This window comes from Vicia villosa, unplaced genomic scaffold (genome assembly GCF_029867415.1).
Source record: "Vicia villosa cultivar HV-30 ecotype Madison, WI unplaced genomic scaffold, Vvil1.0 ctg.000192F_1_1_3_1, whole genome shotgun sequence".
Taxonomy (NCBI): Eukaryota; Viridiplantae; Streptophyta; class Magnoliopsida; order Fabales; family Fabaceae; genus Vicia; species Vicia villosa.
This window is the reverse complement of record NW_026705062.1, coordinates 77,332-89,448: the sequence shown is the minus strand read 5'-3', so window position 1 is coordinate 89,448 and position 12,117 is coordinate 77,332. Positions and strand designations below refer to the sequence as shown.

The window sequence follows — 12,117 nt, the reverse complement described above, 5'->3', positions numbered from 1 at the left end:
CCATCCTAAAGTATGTAGCCTCCACTAGTGCTGTGATTGGAAGGTTACGAATGCCTTTGAAAACGCCATTCATGGATTCAACGAGATTTGTCGTCATATGTCCCCATTGCACGCCCTTGTCGTAAGCCCTTGTCCATTTCTCCATAGAAAGGTTATCCACCCAACTACCTGCCTCTGAATTTGTCATGAAAATCTCACTCCGATAATGCTGGAATGTGGGTTGGGTCAATGCATAACCAGCATTGACCAAGGCCTTTCTTAGATGTCTGTCCTTGGACCAATATCAGACCACCATCATTCCTCGGACCAATATCAGACCCATTCACAACCATTCGGATTTGCAGCATTTGCAGGGTCCACAAGGGGATTCGGCCAAAACCTAACTCCCGGTTCATCTAGCCTTCATCTTAGTCCCGACGATGGTCCTCATGGTGAATCCTCTTACCGTGGCACCCCCTCCGGCTTCGCAACACCTTCATACCAATCCGGCTTTAACCAGGGTAGTTCTAGTGCTGCTGGATGCTATGAACCCGAAGTCTTTTCCCAACCCACTCCACCACCACGACTTAACACGTTTGAGGGGATGGGTAACCGACTTTACAACAACGGTTTTCCGGATAACTATGGGGGCGTCGACGAATTCATAGACAGCGATCCACGAGACATCCCAATTCCGGGCCCAGTAACACAAACACAACAAGAAGCACAAAGGGACAGAGGTAGGGGCAGAGCTAGGGAAAAGGGTGGTGCCAATATTCGCGGCGGGATCAACGATCGCGGCAAACGTGTCATAATAAGACGAAATTGCGGAACGGATGGCTATCTTGGCGATGGACGCCATTGATCATATTGTTGTATTTTCTTTAATCAAATGTATCGTTTCTGTAATTATTTGTAATAAATGTTTCGTTTCTTTATTATATTGAAATCGATGTTACATTTTTGGTTTACAAAATGTCAGCTTCCGTTTTGTGCACTACATTTTTTAGGCTAAAATTTTTTTTTGAAAATTTATCTATACATATATCTTAGCAAATAAAATAAAAATGAATTTTTAAAAATAAAACTATTAACAAATCTTAACTAAAATAAATAAAAAAAAATGAAAAAAAAATAGTCTTGGCCTTATGCGCCAAATGGTTTGGCAGCTAGGGCAAAACCCTAAACTTATGCGCCATTCCATTTGGCGCAAACACCCTCCATTTTAGGGTTAGCCAAATGGTTTGGCGTATACACCTAAATCCAACACTTATACGCCATTTCAAATGGCGCATCCTCCTAACCGGTATCCCAAACCTAGACAGTTTGGTAAATACCCCGAAAAGTTGGTTTTTTCTGTATTTTATTTATTAAACATGGTTATTTAAATTTTTTTTTCGAAAAAACACACCATTCTTTTTACTGTATAAAAAAAGGGAAGGGAGAAAAAATGCGCCGTTTAACATGATGTGGATAGTAAAAACAATTAAGTAAATAATGGGTGTTGAAACTGCCATTTTATTACGCACATTAGGTCGGTTAACAAAACTGTCATAATGAACAGTAAATTGTGGCGGTTTTAACTAAACACCATAACTGAACCACCACAATTTATGCATTTTTTTTAAGTGTTAGTCAGAATTCTTGAGAAGTCTGTGGCTACGGTCATAGTAGTTTCACGATAAGGGTCAGCTGAATTTGTTACGGTTCTCAGTTAGTCAGGAGTCTCAAGAAGACATTGGTTGCAGTCAATGTGATTGTCGGTAACAATTTGGTTGAAGATCAACCATCATTTTCTTGTATAAGGGCGTTCGTAGTCTTTTTTACTAAAAGCTCTCGATATACTACAAAGCAAATAAAGCATGGCACGGATTTTAAGGTAAGAAAATTATTTAAAAAACTACAGATTATATACAGAAGAGTATAATATACTGTGTGAGTGTTAAATTATGTGTAAACCTAGCTTTTCTCATCAAAATATGATAAAAGATTATTAAAAAAATCATTAGTAGGTATCCATTGTATAAAATACGGCGTGGGTGCATAATGTAGTGTCAAAGGGGCATTTCTCTACCTAAAATAATGTGACTGCTAATATTATCAATTAACCATACTAGCAGAAACATGCGGATTTTTAGAAGGATAATTTTGGAGCAAATAGATGCTCATATTTATCCATGATGTAACCATAAGAATCATTTCCTTTTATACTCTTGGATTCACCATTGTCTCCCCACTCCTCCATGGATTCAAGGAAAGTATTGTTTGATGTATAGTTTTTGTCATAATTGGTGGAAAACCATACTTCCTATAACAGTTATCAACAATGTGACCACTATTTTCACAATTAGAACACTATTTTCACAATTTAAACACTAGTTTTTCTTATAACCAAAATTGTTTTATCTATTCTCTGAGCTAAATGGAGTGCCAGATCCACAACGCTTGCCTTGGAATCTCCACGCATCACTTGCATTGATAAATGCCTAGACTCATCATTATGAGTAGATTTGTATTACCTTTCATGTTATGTTAATTGTTGGTAAATGATTCATCAATAGAATTTGGGCATACACAAGATCAAAATGATCATTCAGACCAAACAAAAATTGAATGGAACACATGTAGTTTCATGATGATGTTTGGCATTGAAGGCACAACGATGAGGACATGAACAAACATATGTAGTAAGTAAGCCTCAAGTTCCTCCCACAAAATCTTAAGAGTAGTAAAAAATTATGAAACAGATCTAGAATATTCTTTCAAGCCACAAATTGTCAATAGGAATTAGTTTACTTATAGAATATTCTTTGACAAATGTACCTAGCAGATCGGACTGTTTGTTGACCATAATTCATGAAACCAGTTATCATAAGGGACATATATATCGTATGTGTGTGTGTATATATATATATATATAGGGGACGACTCAAGTGAGAACACTTGGTTATTATGAGAAATGAGAACAATGAATCATGACCATTAAATTTGATTTTAATGAACTGGATTGATTTCTCTTTCTATAATCCTTAATATTAATTTTAAATTAACATCAATCCAGTCCATTAAAATCAAATTTAATGGTCGTGGTTCATTGTTGTTAGTCGTCCCCATATATATATATATATATATATATATATATATATATATATATATATATATATATATATATATATATATATATATATATATATATATATATATGAATTGTTTTGTTTTATTTCTTTCTCTTATTTGAGACAAGTAATGAATATAGAAGATCCATGCGAAAACAATTGAGACGAAGTTGTTAATAATAGATTACCGAGAGAATAGTATTACTTTTAGTGATGTAGAAGAATACGATTTATAATACAATTGCAAGAGAGAATTCTGAATACAAACCAGAGAAATGGGAGTATTATTTTTGAAGAAACATAAACGAGTACAATAATTCATACAACAAGTTACACCAACATTGACTCTTAGCTATACTTTATGCTCAATATAAAACTTATTTCCTAAAATAAAAACCACTCATTTGCTTTATTAATGAAATTATGTATTAACCCCTTGAAGATCACTTTGACATTACAATCTCCTTGCAAACATCTTCCATTGTAGGGCGACGACGCGGGCTCTCAGTTAAGCAATGACATGCAATCCTTATAATTGATACCAACTCTTTCCCAATAGCATTGCTAGGACGAGGGAGACGTTGATCCAACTTATCAAGCAATGACAAAGCATCAATTGTCAAACCTACACCACTTGATTGCAACAATGTCGATACAGTGTCTCCTGGATGCTTTCCAAAAAGTATTTCCATGGTTAATACTCCAAAACTGTACACATCACACTTCTCATTCACTTCCATTGTGTATGCAAGTTCTATAACAAACAATGACAGTAATCTTGTGTTAAAAAGGTTTCAAAAACAAACATTGTTACATATGTAACTCCAAAAATAAACTACAAAACGATTTTACCTGGAGCAGCATATCCAAATGTTCCAACAAAAGCGGTCCAGTTGGATGAATCTGGATTTAGAAACTTAGCTGTTCCGAAGTCTGATACATGAGCTACATATTCCAAATCCAAAATGACATTCTTACTGGAGATATCGCGATGAACAATTGGAGGTGAACAATCATTATGCATGTAGCATAAAGCATTTGCAACATCCTTAATTGCATTCACCCTTCTTTTCCAATCAAATGTAGTTGCAAGCTCATCCTCTTTCAAGATCTTGTCGACGCTACCATTCTCCAAGAACTCATAAACCAAGAACGAATGCAATGGATGTGAACAATACCCATATAACTTCAGAATGTTTCGATGTCGGATTTCTGTTAAAGCTTTGATCTCACTTTCAAAAGCTTTCAGATTTGACATTTCTCCATTTTGTAATGAATGGATTTTCTTCACAGCTACAACTTGACCTGTGGGCAATTCAGCTCTGTAAACACTTCCATGCCCTCCAACTCCAATGAGATGCTTGTTGTCAAACTCTTCTGTGGCTTCAATAATATTCTCATACACCATTTTCCCATCAAAACTCCATATTGTGAATAGATTTTCTGTTGGTGATTCTTCAGGAGCCTTGTTTTCTCTTGAAGTTCGACATATATGATATGCGAGCCCATAAGCAAATAATGCTAAAAAGAGAGTGCCTAGAGTGATGGGTAAGACTAACACAAAAATTGTGTTATTCTTATGATTATGAAACTTGTCACCTGGTGTTGAGCAAGGCTCTAGGCCAAATACGTTACCGCACAAGCCTTTGTTATTTCTGAGTTCTTCAAATGAAGCATTTTGGAAAGCTGAAATGCTTGGAACCGGACCCTCCAACTGGTTGTATGATATATCCACATTTGTCAAGCTCAACATCTCACCATATTTCAAGGGAATAGTACCAGAAAGATTATTGTGTGAGAGATTCAATGTTTCTAAGGAATTTAATTGACCAAACATTGCTGGGATGGTTCCATTTAAAAAATTCTCACTAAGATCAAGATTTTCAATAACATTCAATTTTCCAAACTCAACAGGAATGCTTCCTTCAAACTTGTTTTTACTCAAATTCAACATCAGTAACTTAGACAACCTTGCGAGACTTTCAGGGATGAATCCACTGAAATTATTTGTTGCGAGCTCCAAGGCAGTTAGTTCACGCAATGATGCAATTTGTGCAGGAACTTCTCCCGAAAGATGATTGTTACTTATCGAGAGTTTGTACAACAAAGATAAGTTTTCAAACTCCTTTGGAATATTTCCAGTAAGATGGTTTGAAGACAAGTTAAGTTCACCTAAGTTAACTGCATCAGCCAATTGTGGTGGTATGCTTCCTGTTAAATTGTTATTGGAGATTTTAAGACTTGTGAGATTCTTGCACTTTCCCCAATTTGATGATAAATGGCCATAAAAACCATTATGACTCAATTCCATGTAGTCTAAATGTGGATACACACCAAAACTTTCTGTTATATTTCCAGTCAGTTGATTATTTTCAAGTCTTACTCTCACAAGGCTTGAGCAATTATATAAACTCTTAGGAATTGGACCTGTGAACTGGTTAAATATAGCAGTGAATTGTTCCAAATTACCACCAGCACAAATATTGTGAGGTAAATGACCTATAAAATTGTTATAAGATAATTGCAAATTTTTCAAATTGGGTATCATGTTCATTTCATTTGGAAAATTTCCACTAAATTGATTTGAGGGAAGATATAAACCAGTGAGTTTTGTTAAATTTCCAATAGTGGAAGGAATAGATCCAGAGAGGTTATTTTGAGAAAGGTCAATAGAATCCAAATTAACCAAATTACCTATCGAAGGTGGGATTGGTCCGGAAAGGATATTTTGAAAAAGGTCAATAGAATTCAAATTAACCAAATTACCTATAGATGGTGGGATTGGTCCGGAAAGGTTATTTTGAGAAAGTTCAATAGAATTCAAATTAACCAAATTACCTATTGATGGTGGGATTGTTCCGGAAAGGTTATTTTGAGAAAGTTCAATAGAATTCAAATTAACCAAATTACCTATTGATGGTGGGATTGGTCCGGAAAGGTTATTTTGATTAAGCATAATAGAGTTTAAATTAGTCAAATTACCTATCGATGATGGGATTGTTCCGGAAAGGTTATTTTGACTAAGCAGAATAGAGTTTAAATTAATCAAATTACCTATAGATGGTGGGATTGTTCCGGAAAGGTTATTTTGACTAAGCAGAATAAAGTTTAAATTAATCAAATTACCTATGGATGGTGGGATTGGTCCGGAAAGGTTATTTTGTGAAAGGTCAATAGAATCCAAATTAACCAAATTACCTAGAGATGGTGGGATTGATCCGGAAAGGTTATTTTGACTAAGCAGAATAGAGTTTAAATTAGTCAAATTACCTATAGATGGTGGTATTGGTCCAGAGAGGTTATTATCCAACAATTGAATTGTTAAAAGAGAAGAAAGTTTTCCCACTTCAGTTGGAATGATACCAGTAAAATCGTTATGATAAAGGTAGAGAAATTTCATACTGCTCAAGTTTCCAATTGTTGAAGGGATTGGGCCAGAGAGATGATTGTTAGATAAATCAAGTTCATAGAGTTGTTTTAAAGATCCAATTTCTCGAGGAATGAAGCCCGAAAGAATGTTATGTTCAAGAAATAGTATCTGAAGTTTAACCAAGTTACCAATTTCTCGAGAAATGGAACCAGAAAGACCATTATTACCAATAGTTAGTATCTCAAGGTTAACCAACTTGAAAATTTCACGAGGAATGGGTCCAGAAAGGCTATTAAAATCAAGAATTAGTTTCTCAAGGTTGACTAAATTGCCTATTTCACGAGGAATGGATCCAGAAAGGCTATTATTATAAAAACTTAGTATCTCCAGGTTGACTAACTTGCCTATTTCAGAAGGAATGTTGCCATAGAGTTTATTTCCTCCGACATCCATATGAGACAAATTAGTTATCTTTTCTATTGAGACGGGTATAGTTCCTGTGAGATTGCACCAGGGGCTATCAAGAATTGTGAGATTCCTCATTTTACCAATTTCTTGAGGGAGGGGTCCACTTAATTCACTATTAAAACCCATAAACCATACAGAAAGACCAATCAATTGGGTAATCTCAGAAGGAATAATTCCAAAGAGATTGTTGTTATTAAGACCAAGATAGGAGAGTTTAGACAGATTACCAATAGTATTGAGAATAGTACCAGAGAGATTGTTATATGACAAATCAAGAGTGTTTAGATTGGACATTACACCAATATGGTATGGAACAATTCCATGCAAGGAGTTGTTTTTTAAGACTAAGGTGCGGATTTTTGGAAGTGAAGAGAAATTGAGACTCTGAAGCGTACCTTTTAGTCCAAAATTGGTGAGATTTACTTGGCTGATGGATTTAGACTCGTGATCACATGTGATTCCCTCCCAACTACAAGGACTATTACCAATCCATGAAGAAAGCAAAGCCTTGCTTTGGTTGTCAAAGCTTTGTTTCCACTTTAACAGAGCATTTGCCTCTCTCCTTTGGTTGTTTGCTGCAGTAAGAGGTGACACTGACATGGCCATTACAAACACTGAAAGAAACAAAACAAGACACAGCTTCATTCTTTGAAGCATTTTGGAAAATTGAAAGCAATGAATGAGGGTATAGCTATAATCAATCACTCAAAGAATATAGAACAAGATGCTTATTAGATTTTGTATTTTTTCAAGGAATGTTGTGAGGATATTTATACACTCTCATCCAGGGGCGATTATAGTAATTCATCTAGAACTCATTTTTTAAAACAATCCCTCAAGTTCAAAAATGCTTTAAATTAAGGTATTTTTGAAGATGTATTTTTTAAATATTTCAATATTTTGATCTTGTGATTTTTTAGAGATTTATTTTCGAAATAATTTTATATTTATTTTAAAAAAATTAACATTAAGGTATATTAATTAGATTATTAGTTGTATTAATCAATATATATATATATATATATATATATATATATATATATATATATATATATATATCATTTTAATTAAATATTTTTAAAAAAAATTCAAATACAATATTTATATTATTAAGTAAATAATTAATTATTATAGATTATATAAATAGATATTGAGGGTGCGAATTTTGTTATAATTTTTAACTTATTGGCAGGGCCGCTTCAATAATTATAGAGGCTCGAGTTTTATTATAATTTTTTAATTAATAATAATAATAAATATTAGCATAAAACTAATATTTTTTAAAGTTAAATTTTTTATTTTAAATATAAAAGATTATTTATTAAATTGTTAAAATTAATTTTATTTATTATTATATTTTCATTGACAAAAATATTAATTTATTATTTATTTACTGAAAGGTTTTTTATTTAAATAAAATTTTATTATCTTTTATTTTAAAAAACTTATTTCTTTACACCCTATCTTTACAGCAGAACTTGATTTCATTATTTTATAAGCAACATAGAGATTTTTAACACCATTGAGTTTTTAATATATTTAAAATTGGTTAGTTGAAGAAAGTTTGGAATTTATCAATGTCTCACTTTCAAAAAGTTATATTGACTAATACATCGTTTAATTTTCCATTATATTTTAATGTTTGTTTAAGGTAAAAAATAATTTTATTTTTTAATATCAATTGATTTTAATATTAAATAGAAAATAAAATTAAAATAGTTTTTTATTGTTCAAACCTATTTTAAAATTAAGTGATTGTTAAATCTATTATATGGGCCCGTTTGTTCTGGCTTTTTTAAAAATGATTTTTATAGTGTTACCAAATTTTGTGAAAAAAAATTTTTACAAAGAAACTTTTTATAAAAACTTCAAATGAAAATTTTGTTTGAATAGTTATTCTTAAAATGTGATTTTAGGTATTTCATCTATTTATGGGGAAAAAATTTGGATATCAAAATTTCAAAAAATCGCTTAATTTTGAAGCTATTTCAAATAGATTTTCATAAAAATCATTTTTGAAATACAACTTTTTGAAAATATTATGATTTTGACTAAATTTTGGTCTTCAATTATGTATGTTTATGTTATATGATATCAAATTAAGTGTTTCATTTTAGAAAAAACAAATATAAAAAAACTTGTAATATTTTGAAAAACGGTTTTAGAAAATCTATTTTCAAAAATACAAAGAAAAACGATTAAAATATTTCTTTATATATATATATATATATATATATATATATATATATATATATATATATATATATATATATATATATATATATATATATATATATATATATATAAAATTAATTGTTTAATTAATAATATAAACATTATATTTGAATTAAAAAACGATTGAATTAAAATGGTATATAATTAATTATATATTTTAATTTTTTTTAACAAATATTAGATTATTTCAGAAATGCATCTCCGAAAAATTCCAAGACCAAATATTGAGATATTTCGAAAATACGTCTTCGATAACACCCTCTTTCAATTAAAAAATAGTGAATTTAATGATTTCGAAAATACATCTCTTAGAAAACCTCTAAAAAATAAAACGAGGTGCGTTCGGAGATGCATCCCCGAATTTTAAAATAAAAAAAAAATATTGTGTAAAATAATATAGAGGTGAAAAAAAAAATTCTCATATTTTTTTAATATTCTTTCTAACATTTTTTTATGTGATCAAATACATTTGGATCCTCCATTTTTTTTAATAAAGCATCTACATATTACTAGACAAAATAATAAGTATTTAAAAGAATGTTCTGTTCAGTAAAAGTTGTTAAGTAAAGTGTTCTTAGTATTTTTTGTGATTCATTAAATATTTAAAATTAAACTTATATCTTCTTTTTTTTGACAGAATTTTAATTTTATCTTAAATTTTAGTTACTGGTAATATTTTGTACCTTCTTCTATTGGTAGTATATTAAAATTTTATAATTTTGAAAATCAAAGACTAAAATTAATGAAGAAAATTTTAAAATAAATCACTAGTAAAGCAACTAAAATTGAATTTTACAATATTTAACAGATCATTAACATATTTAATTTTAAATTTGATAAACTACATTAAAACCATATGAAAGAACTAATAAGGTAAGTCTACTACAACTCTAAGTTTAAACTCATTAAACAAATATATAATATATTTTTGTTAGACTTTATTAATATAAAGGCCACACATATTCATATGGTTAATGTATGCTTTAAAATTTAAAGTGGTGAAGAGAATTTTTTTTTGAAATTGTCAAAAATTAATAAGTTAAAAAGTTGTTTCGTCCAAGCGATTCACATGTATCGATTTTGATAGGTTTGATTTGCGGATCCATTAATTAAGATTAAAATGTTACATATATATATTTTATATTAATTTAGAGATACTATAAATTAACATAAAAAAAAGACTACAAAACATTTAGAATACGTTGATTATAATATTTTAAGAAATATTATAAAATATTAGTTATATATTATATTCTAATAATTAATGAGATATGTTTTGAGATTTTATTATGCATTTGTTGAGTTTTAGTAATTATAAATATGTATCTCTTGTGTTATTGTAGTGGCAATTTTTAGAAATTTAGAGCTAAAGACAGAAATAAGGGTTTATGATTTTTGAACAAATACTCTGAACAAATTATTTTTGAACAAAAAATAAAAAAATATCTCTAGTCACCAATTGTCCTAATCTCCAATACACCCAATAGACTATCTTTTGCTGATATGTAGAAAACTCAAACTAACTATCTATACTTATATTGATATATTTTCATTCTACTATCTAACGTGGGACTTAGATGAATATAATACTTGATCCAACAAGTTGCCTTCTTCCTCATACGTATATTATTTGATCGAACTAAATAAACAAACTTTTGTGTTTCTTTTCTTCTTTCATCTTCTTTGTTGGACATGTGACTCCATACATAAGAGGCGGTGTGAATTATGTGTTATTGAAAAATTTAGTTTTGAAAAAATATAAGGATTAAAATCACAGTTTTTGAAAAGATTTATAATTGAGCAACGGAAAATAAAATTGCAGAATATAAAATATGGAAATAAAGAGTTTAAGGGAAAGAGAGAAACACGGGGAGATATACAAGTTCAATAAAAAATGATGTAGTCATGTCTCCAAGATTTGATCTTGAGAGTATCTAATAAACTTGAGTGTTTTTAGTAGGTAATACTCATGAAATTCCTTATACAAGGAAAATAAAGTTTATCACTAACTTCCAACCAAACAATAATCTTAGCATTGAAGTGTCGAGTCTTCCTTCCAAATGGTGAGTCGAAGTTGTTAATCCACTTTCCACAAACAAATAATCTTGGAGTTGTTAGTCATTAAACTTCTTAAATAAATATTTTACCACAGGGTAATTTTGAATGTTACCGAGCTTTTAATACGTGGTTTGCTCACGAACCTAACATTGGTTTTACCATAGGAAAACCAAGAACCTATGAGCTTTTACCAAAGTGTGATTAAGAACCTACTAAATTATAATATCGGGTTAAGCTTAAACCTAATATGGGTTTTTATGGGCTAACCTAAAACATATGAGACTTGAGTAGCAGGCTAAACTCGAATCTAAACAGGAACTGAATCAAACAATCACCAAACTAAAGCTTTTTACGGGGGTTTAGCTTTGAAGCCAAATAACATTATCCCTAAATGGATGATATTCAGTCAAAGTGTAAACAAAATTTTAATTATAAGGCAGTGAAGGATCCAAACTTTTGGTTTTAGGTGAGTGGATCTAAAGAGAACTTTTTTTTTCTCCATGAGATTTATGACTAGACTGTTTGTGGCTATGGAGTGTTCGAAGTTCCTAAGACCTAAGGTTTGTCCAAGGTGTATGAAATTCCTATATAGAGCAACTCAAAGATTCTTCTAAAATGATATTTGTGAAGGTTTATATATACTCCCCTAACAAATGTTTTTAGGTAGGTTCCTACACGGCTTAGGTTTATATAGAACTCTCTTACTAGGTTTGGGAAGGATCTATTATATATTTATGTAAGGAAGTCTTTGAGGGAGGCTTGACATATTTGATGATAAGGTTTGTGACTCTTCAATAAGCTTGGTTCTAAGTAGCAATGATGAATTACCTTCTTTGCTTGGATTGTCATCCTTTCTTCTTGTTTCGATTTATTAATCTGGCTATGAACATA

General features: G+C 30.8%; 1 protein-coding gene across 1 annotated transcript; it reads right to left on the bottom strand.

Annotated features, from left to right (window-relative positions):
• Nucleotides 1-3,370: 3,370 nt before the first annotated feature.
• LOC131625192 (probable leucine-rich repeat receptor-like protein kinase At1g35710) lies at nucleotides 3,371-7,652 on the bottom strand. Its single transcript, XM_058896086.1, has 2 exons — nucleotides 3,948-7,652; nucleotides 3,371-3,849 (listed from the first exon to the last, which is right to left on the bottom strand). Exons 1-2 carry the CDS (start codon nucleotides 7,588-7,590, stop codon nucleotides 3,539-3,541), a joined length of 3,954 nt encoding a protein of 1,317 aa, XP_058752069.1. The 5' UTR covers nucleotides 7,591-7,652; the 3' UTR covers nucleotides 3,371-3,538.
• Between the last annotated feature and the right edge of the window lie 4,465 nt (nucleotides 7,653-12,117).

What these genes read in the sequence shown, in the direction of transcription:
- LOC131625192 (XM_058896086.1), bottom strand. Translation starts at nt 7,590, where the DNA reads ATGCTTCAAAGAATGAAGCTGTGTCTTGTTTTGTTTCTTTCAGTGTTT. An exon ending in ATTTGGATATGCTGCTCCAG is followed by an intron (nt 3,850 to 3,947) that starts GTAAAATCGTTT and finishes TGTTTGTTATAG; the next exon opens with AACTTGCATACACAATGGAA.